The sequence below is a fragment of the Limulus polyphemus genome, unplaced genomic scaffold (assembly GCF_000517525.1).
Source record: "Limulus polyphemus unplaced genomic scaffold, Limulus_polyphemus-2.1.2 Scaffold439, whole genome shotgun sequence".
NCBI lineage: Eukaryota > Metazoa > Arthropoda > Merostomata > Xiphosura > Limulidae > Limulus > Limulus polyphemus.
Window position 1 is genome coordinate 491,025 of NW_013666049.1, and position 20,326 is coordinate 511,350.

Consider the following 20,326-nt stretch of genomic DNA (forward strand, 5'->3'; position numbering starts at 1 on the left):
TCGAAAAAAACTATCACAATCACTGCTAAACAATGGAAAGAACTAATGGTGAGCCGTTTCTATTTGGCTTTTCTGTGTATTGCAGAAACTACCACAATCACTGCTGAACAATGGAAAGAACTAATGATGAGTCTTTCTATTTGGATTTTCAGATGTTTCGGAATTTTAAGATTACCTACCACACCTAGGGTAGTCTTAACATCAATATCGAGAGAAATCATGAATGAAGATGCATTGATTTATGATACGTCTCACATTCAGACTCTGTGGGGTTAGACTTCTGCACTTCAGGACATCAGAAATCGCCACCCGACCATGAAGCCAGGGACTGTGGGTTCAGACAAGCCCACAATGACAAGTGTACCAGCCATTCAGCCCACCATGGATGCTGCCCACCTTGGAGTGATGAAGCAGACCAATAACCGAAATGATTTTGTATTTTAAGTTATTTTTGTACATTGTTTATATATTTAGAATTACAATATGTTTGTACAGTGTGTATATGTATATATATATGTGTGTGTGTGTGTGTTTTATTTTCTCATGTTTAGTATTAAGATCATTGTTTGTGTAGTGCACACGTGCTTCTTTAGTATTTAGGTTAAGTTATGGTAAGATTTTTGATTTAAGGGTTTTGTTTTAATATATTTCTTATGTTTTGCATAAAATATCCCCTTTTATACAGGATAGATGATTTTTACGCTTTATAATGTTTTTATGAAGTGTGATTTGTAATCTATTTTTTCTATGTTTCCTCTTTTTCGTATTTTATATTATCTGCATTAAAAGGAGATGAGTTTCTTTGTTAAAGAGTATTTATTTTTTATGTTAGTGTTTTGTCTGAGTAATGTGTGTTAAATCACTCCCTCCTAAAGAGGGTGGGTGAGCTTTATTTCTTTAATGTTAAGCACAAAGCCAGACAATGGGCTATCTGTACTGTGCCCACCACAGATATCGAAATTCAGTTTTGAGCGTCTTGTGTCTGAAGATTTACTTCTGAACCACTAGAGGGTGTGAGCCTTGTTAACCATTTTGTTGTTGTTGTTGTACAGTTGTTTTTTTGCCATTGTATCAATGTTGTTGGGTATTGGGTTTAATGCATCTAGGATGAGTTATTGCGATTTCTTGAATGACACTCAATTAAAGTTTGATCTGTTTTTTATAATTTTTTTAAATTAAGGACAGCTGGGTATGCCCAGAAGGAAAGGGAGAGTAAAGGTTTAGTGCAGGACTTCACCATGCATTATATCCCCCTTTAGCTAATGTATAAATCTTTTTCTTTTTTTTTCTCGAAATTTCTTTATTTTTCTTTTTTGTGCAGTTTGGAGGCAGAGTGTTGCTAAAGTATGCTACTGAACTTCCTCTTTCTCCAATGCTTATGACAAATCTATTCACTAAATGTCAAGTAACTATGTATCCTTGCAAGAAAGATAACTAGTGACATTCTAAGATAGACATTTGTCTTTCAGCGAATAGTGTAATGGCTTGAGTGCTGCCATGCTTTAGTGCTTGGATCGCAGTGGATGAAGGTAGTGTGTGGAAAGTAAATTTGTGTGCAAGCATGGCTTTATGTGATGTTATTATATTTTGCATGTAAAGCCAGATTTCTCCCCCTGAGAGGGATTTTGATAACTTTAGGAAATTTATTTTTACTTTAAAGTCTGTTATTTTAGTACTCTTTGTATTAAATATAATATTAGATTGTGTCAGACTGCAAATTTCGAGGGAATTGTAGTTTGTTTTTATTTTTATATTTAATTTTAGGATATATTTTAGATTTGACATTTTTTTACATTTAACTTTACTTTTAATGTACAAGGGGAAGCACACTGAACAAGAGAAAATGTTAAAGGTTTATTTATTCTTCTCTTGCCAGTTCAACACAATCACGATAAACACTTGCCCTTGTGTTTTGTTTTTATCTTTGTGTATAAATATAGATTTATATTTATACTTTTGCGTACACAAATTTCGTGACTCGATATTTTCTGAATTTCCAGTTAGAGGGCCCTAACCGATTACTCTTATGGAAAGTTGCGAGCCTGAAAATATCACAATTTTCTCTTAAACATTGCTTTATAAACTTTCTTCTGATGAGAAAGACATGATAAAGCAGCTAATAATATATAATAGTTGTTACTGCTCTGGAAGGTTGCTTAATGATGTTAAATGTGGCCCTGTCAAATATGCAGCTGAACAGCTTATTGTTCATTACTTTACCAAATCACCTTGGAAATGATTTCAATCTGTATCTGATATGCTTGCCATCGAGCCTTCTCATCATAATCTGTTGGTTTCTCAACTAAGCGATGTTGTTGAACAAGCCTCCTAAATTACATAACTTGATGAAGCAAAGTGATTTTAGTCTACAACCATACTTTACCAATACAAAACAAGAAGAACAAAAATAATTTCTTACAGTTGGTAAGACAATTAGTTTCAGAGATTTGTGGAGAAATTTAGTTGAAAACTTCTAGGAATATAAACTTTTTACTTATTAACCTGAAACTATGGTGATCAATGCAAGTGCAATCATAAACAATACTTTTGGATAATTTGTCAAGTTTTAATTTGATCTAATTAAATTTTTAGTGTTATTTAAAATATGGCTATATATTATTATAGGCTTTAATTTGCAATATTGAAAATGAAATTTAGTTCTTTTAAGGACTTTGATTTTGATTGGTTATGTAAATTTTACGCATAACTTCTTGTGAATTGGGATATAGTAAAGTTATCAAGCAGAGAAAAACCTCCAAATAAATTTCCGAAATAAAAACGCTAACACACGAAACGATTCTTTTCGCATTTACATGTAGTTTTGCAACAACTTGTTAACGTTTTAACACGTTTAGAGTTTAAATTCACATATCACTACATTTTCTAATTACAAAAATAAAAACTAGGTGAAATAATGCATGCTCAATGTCATATTTTTAGTGTATAGCACTGCCAACTAACTGTACTACTTAATGTAATATATTTTCTATTGACGCGTATTGACAAAACCGTGCTATTTGTTTGACAAACTTTACGCTAGGTGAGCTTATCGAAGAGGTCGCTAACCGCAGTAGATTGGTGTGACGTCAGGCAGACTGTTTTCGACTTTCAGAGTAAGAAAAAATAAAGTTGAACAAGCTGAAAATGGCGGCTCCGTACGGTAGCACAAGTAAAAGTGAGGGACAATCTTGGAGTTCTTGGGCTGATAATGTTGGATTTAAAAGTCCAGAAAGTAAGTAGGAGCAGTAACTGCACTTTTGGCTTTGCGAAATTACACTTTTCTATATTTTTGTTATGAAAAACTAAACTAAAATTGCAGTAATAGAGAATAAAACATTGGTAATTAAGATTAGAATTAGCCTATTTGAGTATTTTGACACCAGCTGAGCACGATTCATTAATTTATTAATTTTATACTCTCGAGTACGAAGGATCAAATCATGTTCAAAAATAAACATTTAAATTAGTTTAAAACAATTGCACACAGAAACAAATAAGATTTTTTTATTCCAGTGAAAGAAAGATATATTTGACGTGTTGCTATTGTTATATATTTTTTAATTATCCCAAATAGAAGCAAATTTTTATCCCGGAAAAGAAATGCTCGCTAATGATGTTGGCTTAGTCCTAAAGGCTAAAAGCTGATGCTAATAATAATACTTAATAGGAATCATGACTAAAATAGTAATATATCGACAGTGTCAGTAATAAATAAATTAATATAAAAACTGTTGATACTAGTACTTGCATAATCATATGTACTTGTACTATAGAGGTTTATTCATGCATTCTCAAATGATTTTGCTTGAATTTTATGACATATATTATTAATTTGCAGTATCATTTATATTATTATTTTCCTAATTTTGTGTTGAAGTTCTAGAATTTAGGTATTAGCTTTACCTGTTGAAGAGGCATCAATAACTAGGCTGGAGGATATAAAATTTTTACTTGTTCTAACAATTTTCTTGAAATTTTCTGTTGACTCAACAAGAATATGTGGTACATACTCTTACCTTTTAGTTAGAATTTAGAGTGTGTTTATTACCCTAAAACTTAATATACTAAGATATCACACTTGATTTTAAATTACATATAATGTATATTTTTTCTCTGTTACAGATATTACAAGTTTAATGTTATGTTCCATGCAAACATCTCAGATAATACATGAAATTGTATTGTTACATTCAGCATTTGCAAACAACATAGATAACATTGCAGATCAAACCTAATTAACTTACTAAAGACAAAGAGAAAATAATCAAGGATAAATGCAATAAATTTAAGAGGTTCAAACTGATTGTTAGTATGCAAGGTTTACAGAACTATAGGAAAGCTATAGATTTAGTTAAAGAAGATGTTAGGAAATTAAAATAAAATAGTTAATGAGAAACATTTGGCTGATAATGTTCAAATGAATAGCAAGGATTTTTTAAAGTACATTATATGTAAGCAAAATGTTAAAATGGGTGTTGGGCCTTTAAAGGATGCTGATGGCCAGGTTTCAGCTCTCTTCTGTTTTTATGAAAGGATAGCAATATTCCTGACCCTGAACATTCTAAGGGATTGATCTGAATCATTGAAATATTAATCCCTTGGTGATACAAAAGAAAGACAGATATGTTTGTTGTTAAGAGAGCTACTACTCTTAATTTTTTCTATACATCTCTCATTTTACTTACTTGTGTATGTAAGTTTCTATAAATCTTGAAAGCAAACACTGGGGGGAGGGGGTGCAGATAGGCTAAGAAATAAAGAACCTGAACCAGATGATGTTTTTCCCAGGTTATAAAAAAAATCAAAGATCAGATATGCAAGCGTCTCTCTTTCTTTATTCATATATCAATAGGCAGTGGACAGGTGCCTGAGGATTGGGAAGTTGGTAATATTAATCCTGATTTTAAATGGGGTGATAAGATTTGCTTTGCAAATTATATACCAGTTAATTTTACTTTGTAGTAAGAAAGATTGTAGAGTTTGATAAAAGGTTTACAATGTCATTTAGTGAAATATATCATTAAAAAAATTAACTCTATACAAATCACTAGTTATGTCTCACTTGGAATATTGGATATTGACTTACTGGACAGAGTTTAGAGGGCTACTAGGATGATTTCAGAAATGAAAGGTTCATCTTACAGGCTGAATAATTCATAAAAGTAAATTAGTAGCATCAGTACTGCATATTCTTAAAAAGTTTATATTAATATAGGACCACTGTGTGAGTAAAACACATCTCAATAACCAAAATTATACTATACATTCCACTCCTATATAAAACCTAGTCTGATTCTTTTTATTTACTATTGTCCAAGGTCAATGATGAGGGGTGTAATTCCCTGAAGCCAGTATAACTCAGTGACAAGTGGTAAATCAAATGATAGATTGAGCTTAACATTTATTTTAACATTTTCTATAGAGAAAAAAAGGGTAGTAGGTGATGTTATTGAAATTTACTAGATTATCAATATGATAGAAACCTCACATTGTTTGTGATGTATTCTGAAGATAATAGGATGAGAGGGCACAAGTGTAAGATTTGTAAAAGATAATTTAGGATTCAGTTATGCTTTTCCAACAAGGCTATTGGCTTATAGATTGAGTTTCCATTGGCTGTTGTAGAGGCTGGCATTTTACAAGAGTTTAAAGTTTAACTTGTTTAGTATATTTATATTTACAAAATATGTAAAAAGATAAGAAATATTTAGCTATGATAAAATGAATAAAGTTTATTGTTTACATTGAATACTTGATAATTTTGAATTCCATTAGAAAAGGTGTAATTTCAAAACTTGCTTTTAAGTTAAGAGGGGCTTTCTAGCCCAAAAATGAAACAAAATCTTTGATTAAAAAGTGTTTTTACAGTATTTCATATTGTTTTTTATTTATTTGAAACATTTTTGACTGGTCAAAAAATAAGCATTCAGTTGACCAACTTGCCAACCCTGTTGTATGTCCAGGTTAAAGGCTAAACCTCAAGGTCTAATTGTTATGCTGTGTTGAAATAATTTAGTATAGTAATATATATTATTTTAGTTGTATTAAAAGTTATTTGTATAATTCTAATAAGTTATGAGTAAAAGCAAAAAAAAAACAGTAACTTACTGAAAAATAAATGGTGAATATATAGGGACAGCCTTAAAAGATCAAGTGGTCCCGAGTTGTTTGTATGTTGTGTTATGAGAGGGTGTAATAATAGAATATTATTAAAAAACAAATATTTGGTATAATGACTGGTAATATTATTTAATCATGATACAAAGTGTCAAAATGGCAGATTGTACATGCATGTACATACTGACTTGTGTAACAAAAAATGGCATGATGTTATATTGGAAGTCCAAAAAAAATCATAGATGTTGGCTCATAAAATTGAATAATAATATGGCATAGTGTAATGCCACTTACCTACAGTATAAAGGTTTCAGCAAGTGAAGAACAGGGACCCATAAAACTTGTTCAGTATATTTGTATTTACAAAATATGTAAAAAGATAAGAAGTATTTAGCTATGATACAATGAATAAAGTTTATTGTTTACATTGAATACTTGATTTTAAGTTAAGAGGGGCTTTCTAGCCTAAAAATGAATCAAAAACTTTGATTAAAAAGTGTTTTTACAGTATTTAATATTGTTTTTTATTTATTTGAAAAAATTTTGACTGGTCAAAAAGTAAGCATTCAGTTGACCAACTTGCCAACCCTGTTGGATGTCCAGGTTAAAGGCTAAACCTGCTGTGTTGAAATAATTTAGTATAGTAATATATATTATTTTTGTTGTATTAAAAGTTATTTGTATAATTCTAAGAAGTTATGAGTAAAAGCAAAATATATGTAATAATATTTCAACCGTACTATATCTGCCATATCATAGTGTTGCTAGGTGTAAAAAAAGTAAATATTCTTTAAGGTTTAATCATATTCACAGGCTTAATGTTTTTAGGTCCTGTGCTGGGACTATAAAAGCACCTACCAGATCATTAAACTATTTTACAACTTAAACAGTAAAATAATTTCACAAAAGCACAAGTTTAGATCTGCTTGCACACTATACATTTCCTACAGTTGTAAATTTGATATTTAGGAATTTGTTGTATTTCCAGTACAATAAGTTTACAAAATAATAAACATCTATTTTCAAGATTTTTGTATTTTTAGAACAAGATCGTGAAAAACTTAAAATTATCCATAGGATAAATGTGTTTTTCTCCAGATATGGGTTGTAAGAATTTAAAGCAGGTGTTTTCCAGGAAATGTGGGTCAGTTTATTCTGTATTTCTATACTACCTGTATGTACAAGTGTAGGTTTTGCTGATTTTCCAAGTTGGTTCACATGGAAGCCTACCTAACAAGCAAAAGTGCAAGTCCAATGATGTTTTGTTTTTTACTGCTGTGGTAGATCTTATGTTTATAATCACCTACAAATGGAATGATGTGCCAGTATTAAAATATCGTATTCAGCTAAAATTAATAGTGTTAGGTCTCTGTTTTAACATAAAGGCTTCTAATTGAGTCTAAAAGTTTGGTATAAATCCAGAGTCTGTAACTTAGTAGGATATAACCATTGAATTAGAAGTTAGTTTGCTCTGCTTCACTTGAAGATGTTTACATAAGAAAGTTACAAAATTAAGTAAAATGAATAACATAAAATGCTCACTGTTGTGCACAATGAAAAGACTTGGGTTAAGAAAGCATGTTAGGTGCAATTATCTATAAAAATTATTTGAATCTGAGCTTTTAAGTTTTACTGAATTATTCAGTACAACTAGGAATTTAGTTTGCTGAACTGATGCTGAAGCACATTACATCGATAATGGTAGATCTGAGGAATTACTAATAGGTACATATAACATTAGACATTACACTGTGATTATTTAAAGACACAGAAATAACTTAAAGTAACTTCAACACTTCTTTCAAACCAAGGAAATAAAATGAATGGGGCAGTAAAATAAGAGAAATTTAAAACTCGTAAGATCAAACTTGAGTTTGGGAATAGAATGGAAAGGCCTGTGCTCATTCTGAACAATACTAAAAAACTACCATCACTTAAGCAAACAGAAATTCCCCCTTCAGCTTCCTTTTATTCAACTGCTACTATAAAATTTAGAAACACAGAATAAAGCAACAGTTAGAAGTACTTAAAAATGCATTTTACTGGACCACTCATGACATGGTAGGATAGACTGGAAATAACTGAGGCAGTGTAGCAACTGTAAACAATAGCCAAAACTTTCCTTAGTCATAGGTTACTAGACAGTTGATGACAAGTTTTGAATTGATTATGATCTATGGGTCTCTCTTTAAAAGGGTTGAAAGCTCCATGAAAGGAAGGTGAAGTGAGAACTATGGGTCTTTCTTTAAGAGAGTTGGAAGCTCCAACCCAAAAATGATTTCTTAAGCATCTATAAAACACTAAAAATGCTGTTTATAAGGAATATATTTTCATCCCTTTATTTTTCAGTTCACAGTTTGCTACAAACTTAGGCTAATGGACTGAATTTAAAACTAATACTTGTAAGTTTATAGACCAACCTGGTTTAGTTGATGAAGAATGAGGTTCTCTTAAAAATGAGTTTAGCTGTGCTAGTATACATATGAATAAGGCTCTCTCTTTAAATAAGATTTTTTAAGAAAGTGTGTCCCCATTCTGTAAAACCAAAATAAACAATACCCATTCAACATTGTGCAGGGATGGACCTATGTTGTAATGTAAGGATTCCCTCTTTTGTACATAAAGGCTCCATAGCTGCTGATCATAATTATATAATTATATTTGTAGAGACCCAAAATAAAAATATCAGTATGTATTATTTTGAGTTTTCTTTAACTTTTAATTTTTATTATGTTTCATTTTTTTCAAAGTAATTTGCAAAATGGAAGCAGATTACATGATATTTAAGAACAACATGAGAGTGTGAATTAATTCATGTTGGTAAAGCCATTCTTGGTTTTATTTTTTAAGCATGTACAAGAATTCTTCATGTTGTTATGATTCTTTTAGTGTCGTTTCACTAAGACAAATATGCACATCTAGAAATAACTTGCATCCATGTTCAATAAAATTTTATTTTAATAAAGAATGCTTTTATTTTTTGTTTTTAAGAAGTGGAAGATTCACAGCTGAAAGTAGTTGGGTGGGCACATCCAAGTTGCTGGAGGAAATCCCCAATTTCTAATTCTTAATCACATTGATACATAGTCATGGGTTGCAGTTGATTAAAAATGCATAACATGAAATAAACAAGTTAGATAACACAATAAGTTGCTAAAAAGAAATGATGCACAAATAAGATTGTCAGAATCAGTTTCTTCTTACTTTGGTTATCTCTAAATACCTTGACCCAACTACACTACTTGTCACTTAGCCGTATTGATATTTTTCTATTATTACAGTAAATGGCTATTAATGTCAGGAGGTAACTGACTAGTGAATAATATCATACACATACATACTACATTGAAAGGTAGAAATAAGCTTGCACTATTTCATCTTCTTATTGGGTCTCTCCCAACCAGGAAGTAGCATTGTCTTTGTATATCATCACATACATTACTGCTAAGATCCTTAGAAAGTCACTTGGTTGAAACATCGCTATGCAATTCTTTTTTTTTACATCATGCTGTATTTGCATTTGTTTATTTGTGGTCCCAATGAATGTCATGTGGTGGTAACATCAACAAACAAATATTTTTCTTCTTGAATTGATTTTACTCCATTTCTTTGCATTTCCAGATATTACTGTATTGTACCTACCTCTACTTGTTACTTGTGGTAGCAAAGAAGGCCATTTGGTAGAAACATTTCCATATATTTTTTTCCCATTTATGCTGATCATTGTCAACCATTTCTTTGTGTTTTCAGAGTTTATCATGCTAGAGCTGAATTTGTTTTATATTTAAGTTACTTAAAAATACACAGAAGTGACTGAAAGTCATATTTCTTCTGCAGTGTTCAGACTTACTTTGATAGTTCACTCATTCCTATCCTTCATTCACAGTAATTATAAAAAACATTCAGTAAAAAGTAGTTGTTTTAAACTATATTTCTTCAATGAACTTTAGTTTGTCACCATAAACAAGATATTAACTTCATCTTTCAAACTTGTTTACACTTTCCAGTATCCTACATGTAAAGGGCTGGCTAGCCTACAGCTGCTGACTGTTGTAAGATCCATGATCAAAATCAACAGAGAAAGCAAACAACTTTGACAGTGATTATATCATTTAGAGTTTAAGAAGTCCTCTTGCAACGTCAAGACAAAATGTTAGTTTTCACAAAAAAAAAGAAGCATATCCAATACACACATATCAGGTTTTGCATACAGGCAGAATTCTTTGCATAATATTACCACAAGTTTGCATTAACAGGTGCTCTGATTAAAGTACTTTAAGAGTTCTTCATTGAGTGGAATACCAGTGTACATGTAACTGATGAAAAGCTTTTGAAAATGCTTGAGATCTTCTGTATTGAAATAAAAGTTTATATATGATGATGAGGAAACTAAATTCTGACAGCTTTTTTACCAAATATTAAAAGTTATTTCATTTTAGGTTTAACAACTGTTGTTTGAGAAAAATTGATATATTTTATTTGAGGTTTATTCCATGAATGTGTATTATGTAGCTGTGAATGTAGTCCATACGAAAGATTGTTTTATGTAAATAAATGTCTTAACTAATAACTCAGTGCTTGTAAATACAAACATGGAAATGTATGTTCTGCCCCTGCATCTTTGTTGCATGCCTAAAATTTATTATTGTTTTTTTTTTATACATTGTTGTTCTGTTGTGGAAAGCTTGGGAGCATTTTGGGTGTAAAAAAATTATATTTTTATTTTCAGGCATTGATGAAAATGATGATGATGATGAAGCTAATAATTCTAAAAAGAAAGAAGCAGGTGCACTGCAACTGAAGAAAGAAGGTGAGTTTTAATCAATTTTTGTGTGTTATAAATTTGAAGACATTTGACTATAGGAATGATAATGAAGTGGAAATTAAGATGTGATTATTTTCATTTCAAACAGGTATTTATTATTAAAGCGTTTTTGTTCTCAGGGGAAGTGAAATTTTTGATACTGTTTATTTACTTACATGTAAGTGTATCATACGGTAATGGTTATACACAATGAAAACTTTTTCATTAGTCAGTTGCAAGTGAAGCTAACACTATCTTGTTATGACACAAATATTATAAACATTATTAGCTTAAAACTGCTTGTATGGCTTTGAAATCTTCATAAAATGCAGTGAGTTTTTTAAGTCTTGTCTAACATTATCATTAAATAAACTACTCTAATAAACTATTTTGTCTCATGATATTAGTGTGACTTACAGAATTAAATAAATAATTTTAATAAGCAATGCTACAACTAACATCATAGTATATTTGTATTCATGTAAGTATTTGTACCGTTTTTATTGGCAAGAACAAGCGGCTCCAGATGTGCTGTTCTCTTTACTATTCTTTTTCTAATTGTTTTGCAATTTATGATAAAATGTTTTTCAATTGATTTTCAAGCAATAATTTCCTGAAAAGATAACAATAAAGTCACTTAAAATCAGAAAAGTAAAGAACTTACTTTTCTGAAAAAGTTTATATATTGATTATGCTAGCTCTCATTAACTGCTAAGTGCCATCAAGAGTTATTAGAAAAATTGGAAATTTCACTTGTTTCATCCTTAGTAATTTGCATAATTTTTATTAATTGCAGTATAGTCTTTTTGTATTTTACAATTTCATATACCAGCTGTAAATATAATTTGATTATATTTAGCTTTCATGCATACAACATGATATTTTGATTCACTGATAATACAGATTGTTTTCTAATTTGATTGCAGATTTTTAAGAGTGCTCTTGTTTCTGAATCTGATGGTAGCTATCGAGTCTTTCAGTAACTGAAGACCTAAATATTTTACCATCTTTCTGACATTCAGCTGTGAATTTATTAAGACTTTGCTATCCCCCAACAAATTCCTCACAGTTAGATTGTGAAATAAGATCCTTTATCTGCTTCTAGTGGTTCTTTTCATGCTTTCCAGAGATAATCACTCTTTCATTCTTGTGTAACTTCCATATATTCCTGATCATCGAGTCTTGCAGGTAGCCCAATCCTGACTTTTCCTACACTGAATGACTTTTCACTTTTCTATTAATTCTCATCACATGCAGTTTTGAAACAGACTGTTTGGTATTTTCAGGTAAAACTAAGTTAACTGTTTAGCAATTGGATAGGTCAGCTTAAATGAAGATTCAGTCAAAATATGGATTGCAATTTAACATTAAATTTCTTACTGAGTTGTGAAGTTAAATGGAATAATGAGACTGGAAATAAAGTGAAATGTAAAATGAAAAATCTTTATTACAACACTAAACAAGATTATCTCAACTGCTTCTCCTTCAAGAACCTTTTCCACATTGTCTAAATCAAATGTTCCTTAGTTCTCAATAAATGTCATATTTATTCAGAGTGACTAGTGCTATCCACATGACTGGTTATTCTCAATCCAACATTGATAAGGTCTTAACCTCTATATATCACGTGAACAACTGTTGAAAGACACTGCTGGTGACAATCTTGCACAACATGCAATACTGTAGAAATATCGCAGTGGGCAGAACAAGAAATATCTACTAGAGAACGACAAAGGAACAAAGGCAGCTAGAAAAAAATTGACTTTCTCAACCACGTGCAATGTGAAACCTGCACATATACAGAACAAAGAATAAATTCAGGATAGATACTATAAGATAGAAATGCATGGTGTATTCATATATCACAAGTGTGTGCTCTTCTGTCCAAAGACATTATTGAGGTACTATCTAGTTTAAAAATAGTCTTTTATTCCATTTATTATTTTGGTGTTAACAGGAGTGGCAGCATGTCCTTGACATCTTCTCTGAGTTATATTGAGATGCTTTCTAGATGGTTTGCTCTGTTTTCTGTTGAAGAACATTGAGACGTTCTTTTTCACCTCATATCAAATATAGTACTTAGTAATGTAGAACACTGTTGATACCACGGTATCCATCAAAATATGTGTTTGGCTTAATGTACATAGCATTTTACATTATCTCTGCTGTTGATGTGTTTTATCAACACAATTGTAAATAATATATGTGATTACATGTAAAGAGTTTTGAATATAGGAAAGGGAATTACTGTTGTCATGAGTTGAATATAATGTACAGAGTAGTACTTTTATATATTTTTGTTTCATGGAATATTATATATGGAATACACATAAAAACAATATGTTGTAATATGTCAACCACACTATATTTAAAGAAGAATACATTGTAATATGTCAACCACACTTCATCTAAAAAAGAAATAATTGTAATATGTCAACCACACTATATTTAAAGAAGAATACATTGTAATATGTCAACCACACTTCATCTAAAAAAGAACACATTGTAATATGTCAACCACACTATATTTAAAGAAGAACACATTGTAATATGTCAGCCACACTATATTTAAAGAAGAATACATTGTAATATGTTAACCACACTATATCTACCATATTGTTGTCTTTTTTTTTTTGTTTCTGAAGAACATGAAGTTTTTTGTTTTTTCATTCTATTTCAGACATGAGTCTTTTCGGTTTCTGTCCAGCATGGGATGATTTTTTTCTGGTCGTTTGTGAATGGTGTGGAAAGATAGTTAAACCTCAAGTATTGAAAAAGCATTTTGGTAAGTTTGGTGGTTATATATATATAGAAAAGCCATTGTAAAAGTTGGCTGTGTATAAAAGTGTTTTATTTTAAGAATGTAAGGACATTCATGTAATCAGAAGTAAGCCATTCCAAATATAAAATAATTCAGAGTTACTCTAATTTTTGTACATGTAGGAAAAGACATCTAAACAATCTTTAAACAATGTGAAAATAAGTGTTTTTGATATTTTAGCATCGGTTAATCAGTAATTGTTGTATTTGCTGCGTGTTACGCTTTTTTGTATCAGTAAGATTCAAAATATACAAGAGACAACATACTCTAATTTGATGATTTTCGATGATAACTTTTTTAAACAGCTGAGTTTTTTGTTTCATCTTCTTTACTACTGTCAGCATACAGGCATTTAATTTACCCTTTTTTAAATTATTGTCAGCATTTAACATCTATTTAATAAGAAACTTAATATTAAAGGAAATTTGCGTTAAAAAAAAATCAGTGCATACAAGAAAGTCCAAAATAATCCTGTATTTGAACATATCTCATTAATGCTTTTGATATATCGGTAAAATTTCTTCTTGCATTGAATTCTTATGCATATTGATAAACATTTCAGTACATATGAAAGCAGAAATATGAAAATGCTTACAACATCTGTGCAGCTAATAAAATACAAATACACAGAATAAAATGGTGTTTGATTAGATTTAGAAATATGTGCTCACGCATATACTATGCCTATACATGTATGTTTATTTATGTACTGCACTCCTGTACTTGTGGCATTTAGGTGCAAAAAATCCAAGCAGTTGTTTGCTTATATGAGAGATCTTTTTCTGCTTTTATGTTCTGAAATTAAAAAAGTATTATACTTTTAAATGAGTAATTTTTGTCTTCTTTAATTTTGCTTTGGTAAGCATTTGTACACCATGTTGCTAATGTTAGCTTTTAAAATTTATGAGTAAAACTAATGATGCCTGACATGATACTTTAGTTCTACATCATTGACAAACTAAGAATGCTATCCATTTTGCGATGTATGTAATTTTTCAAATATTTAATATTGTGTACAAACATCCTGTTACTTTGTATGATACCTGCATGTTCATGTCATTGATGTAATCCTTTTTGTTTTTGGCTGACAGATCTATGTTACTTGTTAAGAGGTAAAAACTTAACATCATATGTTGACATATAATTGTTGCATGATAACATGCACAATATATGTTCATGTATAATAGAATATTGTGAGATTAGAAATGACTTAAGTCAGTTTATGGTGGTTCTTTGTTTATGGCATGATAAACTTTGTGTAAACAAAACACTATATCATAGTCATTTGAAATAATAGAAACACTGAAAAACAGTGCTTGAGTTTATATTAGCAAAAAATAAGCATAGTTAATTATACACTTACATTTTTTCTTAAAGTTGTAAATTACATGCTTTATTAACCCATTTATACATATACTGATCATCTTTTCAGTATTCATGTAGTTGTAAAGTACATGCTTTATTAACTCATGAACATTTATACATGCACTAAATGTTTTTTCGCAATTCATGTAGTTGTAAGTTACATGCTTTATTAACCCATATTTCAATGTAAGAATTTCTGCAAGATATAGCCAATCAAGGACACCCATAGATCATCAGAATTGGTATTTAAACACCTTGATCATTATACTGGCATAAATACAAAGTTTCATGATCCATTATTTTTAAAACATTCAATCCATTCTTGTATCTGCTATAAGAGGAATCGACACTGCATGTTGTAGATTTATGAAACCTTACATTTTTAAGAATATATTGGTAGTTCTGTTTTACATAGTTAGGTTACCTGGTTCTAAATTCCTTCTTAGTTTTTATAGTGAGTGAATACATTTTATATTAACCACAGATCAATTTTGTAGCTGAGACGTATTTCTTGCTCTAACAGTTGTTATAGATTCAGGTAGCTTGAGAAATACTATAAACTTCTATTAATTGTCTCAAAAATAGTGCATATTTTATTATATATATATATATATATATAAGTGAAGGCATTGTGTGTGTTATGATGTTTATGTTTGAATGTTTATATTAATTGAAAAAAATACCATACACCCATACTATCTAATAATTGTACGGATAATCTTTCTTTTGATTCATATGTTCTAGAAAAACCTTGCTATGAACATCCTTCAAGAATCTAATTTACATTTTAACATTTTGCTTATATGTTTAAAACAATCCTTTTTTATTGATTTTTAACACTATCAACAAGCTGTTTCTTATAACCTCTTTTTTTATTTTTTATTATTTTTTTTAATCAGCTAGCTAGCTTTCTGATAGTTCTGTAAACCTTCTATCCTGTTTGTTAATTTAAGCTTCATAAATTTGTGGTATTTATCTCTAGTTTTCTCCTTTATATCTTTAGTAAATCATATAGGTTTAATCTTCCCTGTTATTGTTGAAAAGGAACGTGCCTATCTTGGATTAATTTTTAATACTTTCCCAAACCAGTCCCACATCTTTTAGCACATTATCCCAATTCACTAATGATAAACATTATTTCATGTTTTCATAAATAATATTTTGAACATTAAGAACTAAAACTTAATTTTTCTCGATATCAACATATAGAGAACATCAAACCTAATTGTGCTTTGATCACTCTTCCCCACTTCAACTGTTGAAACCACATCCTCATCAATAAGTCTAAAATGATATCCTTCTGGTTAATTCCTTGACCATTTTGTATAGAAAACCATCTTGAACAAGTTTCTCTCTCACTATTGTCTATTGACTCAATATACTCTCAAATTAGTATGCTAAAAAATAGTCTCTCCTGATTATTGCATCAATATGCTTATTAGAAACAACCCTGATCTCATTATACAATTTCTCATTGACATTATTGAGCATAGGTTCACTTGCAAAAAGATAAGTGACCATATTAAACACTGTTGACACACAAGTGAATACACGTGTTTGTGTAGTGTTGGAGTATTCACATTGTTATTATATAAACGAATTGTATATCATTTAATGGCCAAAGGTTGAATCGAGAACCCTTAAGGTATGTCAGTGCTTTTAGAGTAACATTTTACCACAGGCAGGGGGGGGGGCTCCCTAAAACTTGATTTCTCCCCTCTAGTTTTTGTTAGTTTTTTTCTAAAATTTGAGAATTTTATTTTAGTTGATAACTTTGACATGACAAAGTTTGATACCTTTAAAACTGTACCATTTTAGGCATGTAAATAAACCTAGGCAGTATACAACTAGACAATGTATGTAGACAAGCGGCTACTGCACTTTTGATGCAACACAAGTCACCAAATAAAATCCCTCCTTTCCTCCCAATAAAAAAATTCTAGAAGAAAACCCATTTACGATATAAGATAGCATGGTTTTAAGCTCACAGTTACAGTATCCCAGAATTCATCTCATTCTTGTGTTGACAACATAAATAAATAAACAATGCTAGGCTAACTTCAAACCTCTCATTTTTTTTTTGTTTGAAAAAGCATTTAGACACTGAGTAGCACAATACCAACAACAACTTTCACAAGCATGACTAGGACAACTGCCGAGATTACTATAAATAAAAATAATTTAAAATGTATTTCATTCAGCTTGGATCATGCTGTCAGAGGTTTGATGGCCACTAGTTGGATTGTGACACAAAGAAATATGTCCTGACTAATGTAGTGTTTAAACACGAGTCTTTTAGGTTATATTAATGTTCAGAGGCAGATTCTGTTAAAATAGTTTGTGAACCTAGTGTCTGCTCAAATGTTGCAGAAAATAAACTAGAAAAAGTTTTTATTTAGATGTGTCAATTTATTCTTTATTATCTTTTATCAAAGTTTTTTTCTCTCATCTTGCAGTACAACACTCATTCAAGAACCTACTTTTGACAAATTCCTTTCCTGATTTTCAGAATACTAACATATACGTACAAAATGATCCAAAACTCATGCATAATCAAGATTTTTTCTAGGTTCTGCCTTTACAGCTGTGGAAATGTGATATCATAACAGAATGTCAAAACAGAATCACTTCCACATGACATCACAAACCGTTATTGTAACAAAAACAATATGACAGTTAGTGAAATACAATCATGGTGTAAGAAAATAATAATAAGGGTGGGACTTAGAAATGTCATGACTTTTGCATCACCTTGAATATGTATAGGAATTCACTGGAACATCTATTTTATAGAGACGTGGTTCTTCATATCCCAACTACTGTATATCAGTTTAATAATATTGGTAGTTCAGATTGCTGTTTTATGTTTTAAGTCTTGAACTAGAAAAGTATACAAATAAAATAAGCAACAAACACAGTTGTTTCGAAAGCTATTGCAGTGATGGAAAAATAGGTTCTGTAAACTTGAAATTTGTGAAATCAGTTTTTAATGAAAATGGAAAAATGAATCTTTTAGCTTTACAAGTATGATATCCACAGCTGCTAAACTAAATTTTATGAATTTATCTACTCGTGTAATTAATATGGTAGTAAAACTTTGTCATAATTTTTGTGATTTTGTTTGTTCAACGTATGTCCTTTTCAGATGTTTTCTACTTCTAGCTCATTACAGTGTGCTTTAAATACCAAGCAATTCTTGCTATTAGAACCGATTATGCTTCTTTTATTAAAACAAGATAACAATGCATACCATGTAGAACACACCACACATTCATAACCACATGTCAGATAGCTCTGTTTCCACTTTGATTATTGCAAATGCACATGGTACTGATTACAAACTATGGGCACAACATACGAGTTTCTGAGATTAAACCCTGAGGAAAACAGATGGTAGATTTAATACTGAACTTGAACTTATAGGTAGGTAAGGACAGATGTGGAATTGTTTGATGTGTGATGATATTCTCTAGGATTACAGGTTTATATTTGTTTGATTAGTTGTCTTTTGTCTTACAAACCACAACAACTAAAGCAGAACAGAGATGTTTGTTACTCCAGACAACTAATCAAACAAACATAACACTTAGTCTTACAAACCACAACAACTAAAGCAGAACAGAGATGTTTGTTACTCCAGACAACTAATCAAACAAACATAACACTCAGTCTTACAAACCACATCAAGTAAAGCAGAACAGAGATGTTTCTTACTTCGTGTTATGTTTGTTTGATTAGTTGTCTGAAGTAAGAAACATCTCTGTTCTGCTTTAGTTGTTGTGGTTTGTAAGACTAAGTGTTATGTTTGTTTAATTGGTTGTCTGAAGTAACAACATTTTTGTTCAGCTTTTATTACTTTATTATTTTAAGACTAATGGTTATGTTTGTTTGATTGGTTGTCTAAAGTAACAACATTTTTGTTCAGCTTTTATTACTTTATTATTCTAAGACTAAGTATTATGTTTGTTTAATTGGTTGTCTGAAGTAACAACATTTTTGTTCAGCTTTTATTACTTTATTATTCTAAGACTAAGTATTATGTTTGTTTGATTGGTTGTCTGAAGTAACAACATTTTTGTTCAGCTTTTATTACTTTATTATTTTAAGACTAATGGTTATGTTTGTTTGATTGGTTGTCTGAAATAAAAAGATAAGGGCAGATGCAGATTAACAGGTTAAACAAAATTAAAGAAATTGTTTTAGTTGACTTTTAACATAGTAATTGAAAATACTAAATGACTGAATTACAAACTATGATCTTGGTTTCTTTTAGTCCAATATGTGTGATCGGTAAAAGTTTCCTTGTTTAGTTATCTTTGAACAAAATTCATTAATTTCTCAGTAAATATTTATCTAATAATTGAAACACTCTACTTAACTGTTGTTGTGCTAGGTTAAAAGGAAGGTAAAATTTATATTATCTTGTAATAATAATAATAATTTGAGAGTTTTGAAGAGTATAGATATGTCTTAATTCCCAGAACTACCCCAGAACTTAATAACGTCACTATTACATTATGAAAGTAACAATTATGATGTTAGGATAACATGTAGGCTCAAAAAATCAACTGCAAAATTAAGAAACCTATAACTGAGCACTTTCAAAAGGTAGGCCTTTGTCTCTGATAAAAATTAGACATTGCCATGCTTACACTACAATATTTATTCCAACTCAACATAAAGTTTGATCATAACATCCTAAACATACACTGTTAACATTACTAATACACTACAGAAGTGACACCTTGCTGTATTAGCATTACAGTATTTTATACAAAGTCAAGATTATGTTTGATGAAGACATCTTAGAGATACTGTTAACAAAGCTTGGTTATTTTGAATCTGAAAATATATCTCACAGTTTTGTTTTAATTGTTTGAATAAAGATATATATTATCAGGATAGCTTAACGCTGTGTGGTTAATTATATTATTTTTGACCATCTCACACTGTGTGTATGTAGCCAATATTCAGGTTTATGTCGTATTAATAGAATACGTACATACATGGCATATTTTAATCTTATTTATCATATTTTGTTTGAGGTTAAGGTAAATGTTGGCCAAACAAACACAATATTTTTAAACTCATTAACTTGCCTCTCCTGCTGCACGTGCTGTGGTTGTTTCTCGCATCCTATGTTGACAGGCTTCCAGTAATTATTATTTGTGACTTCACGGGTGTAGCCAAAAGTGAGTTGCATGTTTGCCGGTTTTTTT

General features: G+C 30.3%; 1 protein-coding gene across 1 annotated transcript in view; it reads left to right on the forward strand.

Moving 5' to 3' along the window:
* The first annotated feature begins 3,144 nt into the window (after window positions 1-3,144).
* LOC106458281 (ataxin-7-like protein 1) overlaps window positions 3,145-20,326 on the forward strand; it is a 49,289-nt gene continuing 32,107 nt past the window's right edge. The window contains exons 1-3 of the mRNA XM_013917772.2: window positions 3,145-3,232; window positions 10,847-10,927; window positions 13,602-13,706. Of these exons, the coding sequence (XP_013773226.2) occupies window positions 3,145-3,232; window positions 10,847-10,927; window positions 13,602-13,706 (274 nt within the window). The remainder of the gene's footprint in view (window positions 3,233-10,846; window positions 10,928-13,601; window positions 13,707-20,326) is intronic.